The sequence below is a fragment of the Microcebus murinus genome, chromosome 5 (assembly GCF_040939455.1).
Source record: "Microcebus murinus isolate Inina chromosome 5, M.murinus_Inina_mat1.0, whole genome shotgun sequence".
NCBI classification, from domain to species: domain Eukaryota; kingdom Metazoa; phylum Chordata; class Mammalia; order Primates; family Cheirogaleidae; genus Microcebus; species Microcebus murinus.
The window spans coordinates 94,220,837-94,235,677 of record NC_134108.1 but is presented as its reverse complement, the minus strand read 5'-3'; the positions used below and the strand labels follow the sequence as shown (position 1 = coordinate 94,235,677).

General features: G+C 37.1%; 1 protein-coding gene across 1 annotated transcript in view; it reads right to left on the bottom strand.

Annotated features, from left to right (window-relative positions):
• PKHD1 (PKHD1 ciliary IPT domain containing fibrocystin/polyductin) overlaps nt 1–14,841 on the bottom strand; it is a 424,797-nt gene that overhangs the window by 26,321 nt on the left and 383,635 nt on the right. Inside the window, exons 62-63 of the mRNA XM_076003302.1 lie at nt 3,813–3,948; nt 1,503–1,590 (exon numbers count right to left, since the gene is read on the bottom strand). Of these exons, the coding sequence (XP_075859417.1) occupies nt 1,503–1,590; nt 3,813–3,948 (224 nt within the window). The remainder of the gene's footprint in view (nt 1–1,502; nt 1,591–3,812; nt 3,949–14,841) is intronic.

Below are 14,841 nucleotides of genomic sequence, written 5' to 3'. Positions count from 1 at the left end.
AGCCAGGTCACACTTACCTTTCTGTCTTTCTCCTCATCAAAATTCTTGCTTTTTGCTCCAACTCCAGTCTTCCCCATGTCAGTAACACTAATATCCACCCACTGTATTAAGGTCAAAACCTAAAATTCATTTTTAAGTCCTGTTTCCTATGCTTCCAGTAGTTTCTGTTGATTCTACTTCTAAACGATGCTTTGAATCAATGCTCTCATGATCTCCACTATTGTCTCTTACCTGGCCTTCTGCAATGACTTCCCAGGTGGCTTAGTAGGTTCACTCTTGTTCTCCAGTCTACCTTCCATAGAGCAGAGTGGTCTTCTAAACATTTAAGTCAGACCTTGGCACTGGCCAGCTTAAAACCCTCCAGTGCCTTTGCATCTCAGTGAGAGTATGGTACACACTGCCCACATGGTCTCCAAAGTCCTCTGTTGTCTGTCTGGCTCCAACCACCTCTCTGACTTCACCTCTTCCCTTCAGATCCCTTAGGCATTAGGCTCCTTTGCCTTCCTTATGTTTCTCAAATACTTTCTCCTTGAAATATTTTCTGTGGATCACATTTTGTATTGTTTTAAAACATAAAGATTACGCTATTTCACAATAAAAGAATGTGGACTTTTTAAGCTCCAAAACAAAGGCAAGACAACTCAGTGGCAACCCAGAATTAATACTTAGGGATTCTGCATTCCTAACCTATGATAGCCCACTAGGGGACATCTGCAAGCACCCTTTTATGTCTCTAAGTTAGTTGCATTTCATTGATTTTTTTAGTGGCTTAGATGGTCAGGAATGTAGAACTCAGAAACTATTGTGTACATAAAAACCATGTTATACCTGCTTGTTTCTCTCTAGGCCAGCCTCTGAAATGCACATTCCTGGATGCCCTGGTAGAATATGTAACCAAACTATCTTGGGCTCAGGCTTAAAAATCTGCATTGAAAATAAATTTTCATACACACAAGCTCCAAGGAAAGCACATGGAGCTGCAATTGCTGCTGGGATTGAACAGGAAGGTAAGATGAGGCAGAAGAAGGTGGAGAGGAGAAAATTGACTCTGAGACTCTGATCCTTTATTCTTCATATTATAACATTGAGAGCAGATGTTTGTGTTTCCTCATAGGAACCATATTATATCTGGTAACTTGTTCCTTGGGCCAGTCAATGATACTGTACCAAACAAGGTGTGTCATAGGGGCACTCAATAGTCTGTAGAGAAATTGACATTTGAGACCCAGCCAAAGATTCCATGCCCTTTTCCTCATACCATGTTGAGGATGCAGATATGGCAAAAATGTTCCTTCATCATGCAAGAGAAGGGAGACAAGAAGGTGGTGCCTTAAATATTTATAATCTTCCTTTTCTCAAACACTAGCACTGTGGACTGGGAATAAAAGAGATTCCTTCCAAAATAATTGAATATTACCAACTTCGCTATGAATTTCTAATGGTGCAAACCTTTTCTGTGCACATAAAATAGTAACAGGCACCTAAAAGTCTCAGATACCTACCTTTTAGCACTGAATCTGGTGCCCCTTCCAGGGAAGCTGAAACGGTCCAAGGCTCTGAGGGGGTCCCCAAGGACTCCACTCTTCGATTCTGGAAATGGTGGCAGGGGAAGGGAAGAAGAAAAAGTTAGAGAAGAGAATTTTGTGAAGTTATCTAAAAAAGAGAAAATTCAGACAGAGACTTTTATAAAGCACACATTCAGTGGAAATAAGCAAAGGAAGGAAAGTAATAAATAAATACCTTTCTCATGTTAAGAATATATCAAAATTATTTATTTATTTGTTATTTTTTAGAATGTAGAGATTGGGTCTCACTATGTTATCCAGGCAAGTCTCAAACTCCTGGGCTCAACTAATCCTCCTCCTTTGGCCTCCTGAAGTGCTTGGATTATTGGCACGAGCCACCACTTCAAAACATTAAAGCAGTAGAAGTGTTTGTGTTACATGGATGAGTTGTATAATACTGAAGTCAGGGCTTTTAGTATTCTCCTCACCAGAATAGTGTTCTTTATCCCCAAAAGGTAAGTTTTTATACCTAACCCCTCTTCCACCCTCCCCCATTCTTAGTTTCCAATGTCCTTTATACCACTTTATGCTCCTGTGAACTCATAGTTTAGCTCCCACTTATTAGTGAGAACATGCAGTGTTTGTTTTTCCATTCCTGAGATACATCACTTAGGATAATGGTTTCCAGTATCATCCAAGTTGCTGCAAAAGATATAATTTAATTTCTTTTTATGTATATACACCACATTTTCTTCATCCTCTTATCGGTTTATGGGTACTTAGATTGATTCCATATCTTTGCAATTGTGAACTGTGCTGCAATAAATACCTGGGTACAGGTGTCTTTTCAATGTAATGACTTCTTTTCCTCTGGGTAGATATCCACTAGTGTGGTTGCTGGATGAAATGGTAGGTCTATATTTATTCCTTTTGGGAATCTCCATACTGTTTTCCATAAAGTTTGTACTAATTTACAGTCCTACCAACAGTGTATAAGCATTCCCTTTTCACCACATCCACACCAACATTTATTGGGTTTTTTTATTTATTTTAATAATAATCTGACAGAAGGTGGTACCTCATTGAGGTTTTAATTTGCATTTCCCCAATGATGGATGCAGTGCAAAAGGAACTGTTGGTGGTACTGCAAGTTAATACAATGGAGGACTATTCAGCCATAAAAAGGAATGAAATGATGTCTTTTGCAGCAACTTGGACAAAACTGGAGACCATTGTCCTAAGCGAAGTATCTCAGGAATGGAAAAGCAAACACCACATGTTCTCACTAATAAGTGGAAGCTAAACAATGGGTACACAGGGACACGGAGTGGTGTAAAGAACATTGGAAACTAAGAAGGGCAGAGGGTGGGCGGCAGTGAAGGATAAAAACTTACCTATTGGGAACATGTGCATTATTCTGGTGATGGGCACACTAAAAGCCCTGACTTCAGCATTATACAATTCATCCATGCAACAAAAACACTTTTACCTCCTTAATATTTTGAGAAAAAAAAAGAACATATCAAAATCAGCTTATTAAAAGAAGAGAAAGGAGATTACTGCAGGACAAGTTTGGGGCAGGGCAGTGAAGAGGGGAAAGGAAAGCTCAGTTTATAGAAGAGGAGAGTGGCATGATGAGCTGAAGAAGAATGGAAAGGTTAAGAGAAGACAGGAGGTAGCTGGGTGAGAGCTTGGCTAGATCAAAGTCAACAGGTTTCCAAGTGTGTATCTCAGTCCCAGGGACTTCTCTCTGCACATGTGGGGGAGGGGAGGCAGGGGATGCATTTGTAAAGAGGAGAGAGCTGAGTCAACGATCATGTTTCACATTTTTTCCCCCATGAGTTTCCTAAATAGAGAAAAGATAAAATAGACTCAGAGGACACGGAGCCTGATAGTGGAAATAAGCACAGAAGCCTCTTATGGATGATTTACTAAACTACAGAAGAGAAAGATCATTCAAAATAATGTAAAACTGCAATGCATATGTAACATCGTAAGTTCTTTCATTAGCATATGAAGAGATATACTTCTTCGAGAAGGCCAAATTTCAAGAATGTCTTGGGGAAGAAATATATTCAAATTTTAATTTACCCTTGATCAAATTCTGAGCATTCACAGAAAATGGAAGGAAGGCAAACTGGGAAGTGGAGGGAAAATGACAAAAGTCATGAGAAGTTGTAATAGCAACAGATTACACAGTGGGTACTCTGTAAATGTGTATCAGTGATGACAAAATCTAAACCATACACTGAATACAACAACATACTGTTCAGCTCTAAATAAAGATGGGTACCTGTGAAAAGTTACCTGCTTGTCCAAAAACACGAGCTGTGGTTGTACTGGAAGCTCTTTTCCCACTTCTCCATCTGAAGGATGGACCAGGATGGAAAGGGCACAGGGCTGCATATATATCAAGTTCCCAGTTTTCAAGCTGCTTGTATTTCTGGCAGATATAAAAACAAACAGAATACATCCATAGGATTACAAAGATCCCTGCAGTAGCAATTTTCAATAAAACATTATTACCAGTGAAAATATTTTCACTTGCCTGTGTTTCTAGAAACTCAATAGTATACTGTGTAGTGAATATGACTTTACACCAACAAATGATTGTATATTTATTTGATATGTTTCCTTAGCCATAATTAAAAATGAACAGTGGGGTGGGGAGAAACACAAATTATGAACTTATATTTTTATCACTAGTTATTACGATCAGTTGAAGACAAAAAAAAAGCCTCAGTGAAGAAACTTATAAGAATAAAATACTTAGAGGGTAGGGACATGTTCAATAGTAGGTTATTAAACCAGTTCTTCCAGAAAATGCCCTGATTTGTAGTGTCTTTCAGTTTCCATAGTATAAATACTGATGCCGTCACTGATTCCAAGATATGATAATAACATCACTGAACAGAGTTGGGAAGAGATGCACACGTGCAAACTCCAGCACTCCACTGTTCTACAAAGAGTAGCTCACTTAAGCTTTGCAACAACCCTTTGTATTTATATTCCCCAAATGCACTTGCACTGAATAGGTCCAATAATTGCAGCATTAATTGATTGTTTTAATTGCACAATTAAACTATTTTAATTGCACAATTAAATTATTTTAATTGCACCTAGGGAGAGTATAATAATTTTGATTTTATCCATGGTTTCACAAAAATTGCTCTAAAACAATTTTGAAAGATAGTCACAAGCCAAGCCATGTGTTGGAGAGAATGAGGACATACCTTCACAATAAAAATAAAACAAGAAGTGTCAAAATGAAATGTCAGAGGTATGGATTATCAAAGTTAGTACTTAAAGAAATCGGACATTTCATACTTAATAATCTAATATTTACTGAGCATTTATTGTGGTACTACCATAGAGCTTTCATGTATAAATTCATTGCATCTTTAAATGACACTGTGAAGTAGGTACTATTATTTATATATGGAAAAACAGGTCCACAAAGGCTTAAGGAATTTACCAAAGGTCTTACAAATAGTAACTGTTGACCAAGGTCTAGAGTGGTTAACTGCTAAACTATATTGCTTCTCCCCTCATTCGAGCATACTAATTGCTGATGTGACTTGACAATAAAATGGAACACATATAAAGTAGTCATATAAGTATTTTTGGTATTTTGGATGACTGAGCTAGCTTTATTAAAAGAACATCATATACCTATTGTACCATTAAGTCTATTATATATTGCACATCATAGACATGTAACAGATAGTTGGCAATTAAAGGAAGCTATGTGGATATCACATATTATATATATTATCCTAACATAGGGCATCCCTTGGTGAGTTACCCTCAAAACAGCCTAGCCCAGGCTTAATGAGGATTTTATTTTATGTTATTTTATTTTATTTTAAAAGGTAGCCTACCCTGCCATCTCCCATGAATGTTTGTGAGTCAACAATTCTCTTTCCAACCTATAAATAAGTATTTATTTGTTATGGAGGGTGTATGTCAGGTAAAGGTGAAGATTAGTCCTAAAAAACGAAACAGTGGAAGAGTAAATACTATGGATCACAAACTATGAATGTTCTGCAGGAAGCAAGTTTTTTTTCCCTCCTGGGAATCCTAGGAAATGCAGGCAAGAGTGGGAATATGTGGTCCTAAGAGGCCCCTTTGGTCATCTACCAGTTAAGCCCCTGGCCTCTATTCTAGAATCGCTCTTTGGGAATTCAACACACACTAGCCAGACCATCATTTGTTCATTTGCCTAGCCTGAGTGGCTAAGGCTCCTTTCTTTTTTTAAAAAAAGGAATAATTTAAATCAGATTTTAAAAATTTATGCTGTTAATTCCACCCTTCTATGGGTCCCAGGTTATTGGAAAATTCTAACTTTGTTACCAGATATTATTTCTCCCCTAACCCATTCCTTAAATGCTTTCTTCTGAGGGCTGGGATCCAGGCAGGCAGTCTGGGTTAAAGAAACGGAAAGACCCCATCAAAGATTCTGACATAAGTACATTGATGTCTGGAGACGAAGGAGATGGGAACCAACCGCCTGAACACCCGCTGAAAGGCTGTTCCTGACACACTTTAAAGTTTATTGTGAGCAAACATCTCTTATTAAATGTAAACAGCATCTCACTGGAGGTCAGAGACTCGCTGCTGCAGCATATCCCAAGGTAATACCACTTTAAGCTCCACATAAACTCTTAAGCAGTTTCTATCCTAAAACCTGACCGTAGGTGGTACAGTTTTTTACGATATGTTATAATAGTGCAATAAATCTGTTAGCTTAAAATCGAATCTCCGTGGCCTTTTAGAGAAATCATCATTAAATGCAGGGTCCTGTTAATGATGCCATCGAAGTGAAATTGTTTAATCTGCTAAGGGGGTGAAAGGTCACCAAATGAATTTTTTATAATACATCAACTTGACACGCAATAGGGAAAACTGTAATAGATAAAAGCAAAGGAAAAGGGCACTGTCTTCTTCTGATAGGTCAATAGCAGCCAAGAGAGTCACTCATCCACTTTCCCTTCACGATGGGGCTCCTTTTGCATTTAATATGGACACCCAATTAATACCTCAGCACCACAGACAACCTCATTTTAGGTGACTTATAGCAATTTCTCCCCCTTCCCTGAAATGAAAGTGATCACAATACATCATAGCATTGTGCGAATTAACGTTAATTGATTCAAGTTACCAAGCAATGATGGGCCACTTATATAATCTAGGCGTTATTGGGTGCTAGAAGGGATGGAGGGAAGATTAGATTCCAGTGTCCGTTGCTGTGACGACGGGAGTCACCTGACGCCTTGTTAGACAGTTGTAAGGTTCTATTGCTGGCCCCAGTGGGGTCGTCAGTAAACTGGAGTGATGTCCAAACATCATTACACGCTGCTCCAATATTAAAGCAAAGGGATTAGCAACTTATTGCAAGCAACCTGGATTTGTCATTGTGCTGTCCTTATCCAATTTCCAACTGCTAATGTGACTGTAGCCTGCAGGCAGAAGGACCTACAGCCAAACTTTAAAAAATGGGGAAAGTTCCCTCCATTCCTCCCAGTTTTAACCACTGTTTAACAGCTTCTAATACCCAGATATGTGAAAGAATTTTTTTTTCCCTCTCCAATGCTTAAGTGCAGGCTAAAGGCGAAAGATCAAGAGAATACAGAAATTTCACAGTTCAGAGATCACTGCTATTCACTCCAGCCCTTGCTTTTCAATTGACCACATCTGAAATGTTTGCCCCGTGGAGGATCCGATGGTTTCAATTTACATAGCAAACCCAGCAAACAAATAAACAAATAGCACTGGAGCTCTATATAAGACCTAGAGTACAGTGCGGTGGGGTGGGTGATTAGAGATACTCTCTTTTCAACTTTTTCCTCCTCAAATCTACTAAGCCAGATTCCTGTAGAAAAGCCTTATGTTTTGATTCAATGTCTCATGGTGTTTTGAGCATTTTTTATCTCTCTTGTTTTAAATAGGTTAGATAAGGCAGAACATCTATAAGTACCATGAGGGGACTTGAATTCTAAAGGAGTTTGGACAATTCTGTACCCTGGAAGAAGAAAAGTAAATTCTTTAGTCAGTTCCATTTAACAAACATATGTTAATCCTCCTACTTTGTACATTATTCAAGGTGATGTAATATATGCAAAAATAAATAAAACACTATGACCTCTGCCCCTCAGTAATACTCTATTATCTAGGCAGTAGGATAACAATTGTCTTTTCTGGCTATCTTTCTGTGTTGACGCATATAATTTTACTTACATTTCATGGTCCTTATGCTCCCTATTAAATTTAGCCAGGCTTCCTTAGTGGCTACCAACTTCCTAGGAGGGAAGAAATGCCTTATGATCTGATAGATTCCTTCTGGCACTATGATCTAGTGCAGGGGTGAGGAACCTATGGCCTTAGGGCCACATGTGGCCTTCCAGGTCCTTAAGTGTGGTCTTTTGACTGAATCCAAATTTTACAGAACAAATCCTTTTATTTTTATTAATACTTTTTTGTTTGTTGTTTATATTTTTACTTTGTTTTTAAAATGAATGTATTTAAAATACCAAAAAATAAAATAAGTTTCAACAAAATAATCCTCCCAGACTGATTGGCACGATTGGAACATTAGTAAGCTATAAGGGCTAACTTGATGGCTGCTTCACTCATGATTTAGTTGTAACTTCCCCTGCCTGACTGGTGCCACTACTGCATGAGGCTGGTTGGTGAGAGTTTATGGGGGTTGAGTACACCAGTCTATTATCAGCTTATGACAATGGCCCACTGTGTTTCTGTTTGAAGTGGGATTTGTGAATAGTTGCACAGCTCAACGGCATTTTTTTATTCTGTCTGCTTAACAGCCCATCATATCAAAGAAGACCAAGAGAACGCTGAAGAAGAAAACTGATTTTTTAATGAGGATTGGGATTTGCAATATTACCTTGTTTTTGCTAAAGTTGAGATGATTTGCTTGCTTTGTGATACTGCAATATCAACATTAAAGAAATTCAATGTTCGTCAACATCGTAACAGTTATAAAGACCACAAATATTTTAAATTACAGGGAGAGACACAAAAGGTTATATTGCAGAAATTAAAAGACAAAAAGCAAAGGCAATTCTTTCAAGCAGCAATAAGACCTGGAAATAATGTCACTGAGGTAACTTATAAAGTAGCTTATATACTCAGGAAAAAAGGGAAGCCATTCAGTGATGTATCATAGAAATTGTGAAAGAATGAATTGTCGAAGTTGTAGGATGCTTAGACCCCAATAATGTTTCAAAATATGAGAAATGGCCTCTTTCAAGGAGAATCATAACTGATCAGCAGCATGAATTAACCTTCAACTTAACAGAACAACTTCATGTAATACTTCAAAAGGAAAATATATATTTATTATTCAATCGCTTTGGATGAATCAACTGATACTACTGACTCAGCGTATATTTTATACTTCATTCGGGTCATAACAGAAGGGTTTCTTTGCTTAGAAGAGTTATTAACTTTGGGCACTCTTGGGAACAGAACACAGGGAATAGACATCTGCAACAACTTACAAGATAAGTGTCACGAAGTTGGTCTGAATTTGGTAAATTTAGTGAGTGCATGTATAGAAGATGCACCTTCCATGACAGGAAAACATGAAGGGTTTATTTCACAGATAATAAAAGTATTAACAGATCCAGATGTTCTCATTTCATTTTATCTTGCATCAGCAAAATCTCTGTGCTAAAGCTACTATTTTAAGTGACACTTTGCAACAAGTTATAAATATCAACTATATTCATGCAAATGCAACATAGCATCATCAGTTTCCTAACATGCTAACGTTGAATGACAAGGTATTCAGTGGGGATTTGCTGTATCATTCTAAAGTGTGTTGGCTAGTGCAGGGCAGGTGTTAGTCAAAATTTTATCTATGCAAGAACAGATAGATAAATCCTATGAAGAACAGAATCAGCAATGTGAATTATTGAAAGAAGGTTTCTATAGGAATCCAGCATTTCTGTGTAATATTTTGTCAAATCAAAATGACTTGAGTATTTTTTTGCAAAGTAAAACTAAGTCTATATATGATATGACAAAAAATCCAAGCATTTCAAAAAAAGCTATCTTTTTTCAAAACACTTCTTCAAAAGTAAATTTCAAATGAGCATTTCCCCAAGTTAGCAAAGGTCATTGATGAGCAGGATGCTATATAAGAATCATTTTAAGAATACACAGCTGTTACAGACTTATTAATTGGAGAATACAATGAAAGGTTCACTGACTTTGAGAATCATGGCCTCACACTCAAATTAGCATTTCAGCCTTACCTAGTTGATATTACCAAGGCACCTGAAAAATTATAGATGGAATTGACTGAGCTTTCAGTGGGTGGCACTTTAAAATCATTGATGCTAAGAAAGATCCAGTTGAAATATGGAAAATTGTAGTAGAATACTCATGCCTTTGGCAAGATACCGGAAAAATGCTTTCTTGCTTTTCAACCACTTATTGTTGTGAATGTACATTCTCCTCCCTAACCTAAATCAAGATGCCCTTAAGGTCACAAATGACTGATACCCATGTAGAGGATCAATTAAAACTGTGGACCTCCACGCTGCAACCAAATATTCAAATGCTTTTCAACAAAAAGCAGACATAACAAAGTCATTAAAAGTCTAGTTAACTTCAAAATTAACAAATAGTTTTCATTTTTTTGAAATGACTAAGTACATAGTAAGATTTTTTTTAAATAATGTTCATTTTTAAGTATGTCTAATTGAATTTTCTTGAATGCAGCCTTGATTACAGCTAAATTAATGCAGCCTTCCAACATGAAAAAGTTCCCCACTCCTGGTCTAGTGGTTCCAAGTCTGGCACATGGTAAGTACTCAATACATGTTACTATAGTAACACTTTGCCATGTACTTCCTCTGCTCTTAAGTTGCCTCTGAAAAGCCACTACCCATCTTGGTCTGGCCAACTTCATGTTTGGGTTCACTCCTCAAGAAATGTGCTTAATGCTATGCTGTAATACTTATGATTAAGCACTTGTGATTCCTTGGAATTACTCATTTCAAATTGAGATTTGTGTAATGCTAGCTATAAGTCAGAAGTATATAAAGACACAGAATAAACATGGTACATCTTCCAACAATGTCAATTATAAGCAAAAATTCATGGGACAAAAACCTAAGTATTTGAATTAGTAAATAATTTTAAATAGTATTTTACAATAAATCTAGCATGAATATTTTATCTAGGAGAATGGAAACTCTGGCTACATTTTTTTGTGATCCTACACAAAATATTCAAACTCTCCTGTTTGTTCTGGGGGTGGGGGGGGACTGTAGTAATCTGGACAAAAAAAGAGAAATCACTCAAGGTCTTTGTAATGGAAGAGATTTAATATGAGATATTGGTTACACAGGAGTATTAGAATAGTAGAGAAGTCAAACAGCCTACATTTCACTATGTGCAACAAATATTGAATGATCATTTATTGTGAATGACAATATGCTTAGGTATTCTTTGGAATATAACAGTAAGTTGAAACCTTGACCACCTTATAAATGTTATAAACATACTCAAGTTAATGTTATGAAAAACTAGATTAATGATTAAGCAGGTTCATCTTGAAATAATTATTTCTTTGTAGCAGATATGGAATGAGATTTAATATAACATCTTCTCTTTAAGTAGTTGAGTAAATGTTGTTTTGTCTAACCATTAACTTTCAAATCTCTAGATTTCCATAGGAGTCATATAATATTTTAGACAGAATAGCTAATCAATGAATGTATGGGAAACAGAAACCATTGAAATGGAGTCTTTCATGAGTCTATTATTTACCTAGCCCTTCACCATATGTATGCATAATTCTTATATTACTTGGTTTTAAGGTAGTGCGGTTTGATTTTGGAATTAGAACTACATGTACATGAGTGCAGGGAATTGCTGTATGCAGATATGTTAACAGCAGCAATTGATTACAATTAACATCCTGTTCAAAAAAAATAGCAGGAAAAATATAAACTGCAAAGCAAGAATCAAAGATTTAGTAGTCTGAGACTATTTCATATAAGAACTATAGTACTCAAGGGCATCACTGCAAAATTAGGCCTGTGAAATAAATGATGGTTTTAATGATGACCATGAATCATCAATAAAAATGTGAATTGTCTACAATATTTCCCATTTAGTAATACTGGATGTTATGTGATCTCTTTGTCTTTTCTTTAAAGTTTAAGAGTTGAAGACTTTTAAAAATGCTAGTAATTAAGAGAACAATTTTTAATGGTACAGAAAGTTTGCTTAGGCAGAACGTCTCATTTTCCCACAAAGCCACATATATGAAATACTATTACAATAATTTTGTTATCTATTCAGCTCAACAAAGTAGTGAATTTATACTGTAGAGAAAAGAAGAAATGGTGTAAAAACATTTTCTAATGGCAAAGTTGTGGTTTTGCCTTGGGGAAGGATAAAGACAAGCTGGGAATATAGGAATATCTTCTAGGATAAACATTCTGCCAGTCTTGAAAAGAACATCCTCCCATGTTGATGGAGAGATTCTACCCTTTCATACTCCAAACAGCTGTTTCCTAGAAACAAGTGCCTCGGGAGACATGGAGAGTTTGCAGAAGAGAAAATGTTAAATGTGACTGAATGCCAATAGACTTGTATCACCTATTGGGTCTCCTAATTTTCTTCCTTATTCCAAGTCAGTCTGATAGGGGGCTCCTTATGCTGCTAATGTAATAAACACACACTCATACACATGTGCACACACATGTAATTCCCACAGTGTCATGCTCACCCTTACTATCACTGTTTTCAGGGTCCAAGGTCCATGGCAATGTCATAAACACAAAGTTTACGTGACGTGGCATATCAGGGTTTTTTATTGCTATTTAACAAATTATCACAAAGTCAGTGGCTTAAAATAACACAAATATATTATCTGCAGGGAATGAGTGGGTCAGGTGTCCAGACAAGCTTGGCTGAGTTCACTGCTTATGCAGAGGCTCATCAGAAGAATTCACTTCCAGACAGGTTGTTGGCAGAACTCACTTTCTGTGGCCGTAGAAGAGAAACCACTGTTTCTTCACTGGCCATCAGCCAACGTCCACTCTGTGCTCGTAGAATCTACTTGCATTCCTTTTCATGTGGCCCCTTCCATCATAAAAGCAGTGACACATCAAATCTTTCTCACTCTTGGAATCTCTCTGCCTTCTTCTTCAGCTTCCTTCTTCTGCCACGGCAGGAGAAAACTCTCCTTTTTTCTAAGGACTTATGTGTTTGATTGGAGCCACTTTGATTATCTGGAAGTCTCCTTATCGTAGGGTCAACTGTGCCACGTAACATAGTGTAATCATTAGAGTGCTAGCGTATCCCATTCATAGGTCCCATTCATAGTGTAATCATTAGAGTGCTAGCGTATCCCATTCATAGGTTCCACATATCAGAAAGGAACATCTTTGGGAAGTCATTTTAAAAATTCTGCCAGCTATAAACAGCATTAGCATCTCAAGAGCTAAGCTTCTACAAGAAATACACAGATATTTAATTTTACTTTATGACAAACATTATTTTTTTTCTAGTATGGGAATAAATGAGGCAAGAGAGAGGGAAGGAGAAGAGAAAGGAAAGAAGGACATTCAAGAGAGCGAAAGTCAAGTTTCTACCAAAAGGAAGGCGAACAACATAAAAAATGTGTCTCCACCAGGATTCCAGGTAAAAGATAGTATATAGAAATAAGACCCTGCTGGGGAACGCCCAGTTTAAAAAGGGCAAGTTGAATGAGTGTTTATTTTTGTTCCCTCTACAAGCTTCACTGAAATTACCTAAAGAATAAAAATGAGTAAAAATGGTATAAATAAAGACAGGTGAGGAGAGAACAAATGACAACATGGGTCAACAAAGTTCGTGAAAAGAGGTCCGTGGAACTGACCTAGCCAAGCAGAGGAAGCTTAAATCCAGATAGATGCCTCTAGAGGCCAATTCACTTACTATTTACTTAAAAATGGACGGCAACCCCGTTTCTTTCCACAAAGCAGAAGTTGGTAGTTTCTTGAAAGTAGGGAGCACTATCTTAGAAAAATATGTGTCCAATACTCCCTCAATTTGCTGAAATGCATACAACTCCATTAAATTAATGGGAGTGAACCTCGGGAGAACATCCTTGGCACATTTCACTGAAAGGACCCCATTCCTAGACTCGTTTCTATTGTCTCAAGTTTAGCTCAAGAGCTTGTCAATAGCTCTCCAGTGAGTTCAATGGAAGTCCCCGCTGACACCATTCAAAGCTGAAAGAAACAAGGCTGGCCACAGGGCCCGTGTAGGGGTTCAGAGTTGTTTGCCATACTGTGCAACTCATGGGAACATGGGAAACCTTGCTAATTCTCATGCAATTTCACAGAACGTGGCATTTCTCATTCTACAGAGATTCATGCAGATATACTTAAGAAGCAGCCTTTCCTTATCTTTAGAAGGTTTACTTTTGGCCTATGTCTAGAAAATCTCTCTTAAAATACTAGGGAAACAGAGAGAGATGGGGGCTATAACACACCCCAACAGAAAATCAATGCTATAATATACACGTTCAACAGTTTCTTATTAAAATCAGAAATATCTGAGTCAGAAGTGAAAACATGATGGCTGTGATGGATGGTGGGTAAGAAATAAAAGTGATCTTTTCCCTGAAGTTGTCTCACTTCCTCATGGTAGAATGATAGGCCACACACACACACGTGTGTGTGTGCCTAAACTTGTGCTAGATCCGCTCTCTGCTGCTTTTTCCCAGTGTACCTCTACTGCTTTGACTAACTGACTCTTCTCTCCTTCTAGTTAAGTTAAAAGTGCAGTATTCACTGGGTCATCTTTTATGTAGAATAGAAAAATCAGTCATTTTGGAACAATGACCTATTAGTAAGCTCAGTACTATAAAATCTAAATAAAGTAATGGATTGGTTCCTTTTTCTCTCTAGGTACCCATACAAATAATATACTTACAAGATTTCATTTAGTGGTATCTAAATGAAATTGGGTTAAAGGAAGGAAAAGAAATCTAAACATAAGCCAAGATGCATTAACATCATTCTTTTCAGATTTCTGAGTCTCATAACATCGTAATAATGTCATTTACATGGTGAAGGTTTGGGTGGTTGACAAAAATATCCAAGATTTAATAGATTATGAGCAATCATGGACTATAATACCCCTAACTATACCCCCTTCAAATCAATAAGATTCAGAAAAAAAAAACTGCTTGAGTGTTATTTTTTTTTTTTCACTTTTCATACCTATTAATGTACTATAGGGAAGAGGAATGCCTATCTCCACTGCAAAGAAGGGGAAATTATGATACAAAAACACTAGCTGACCT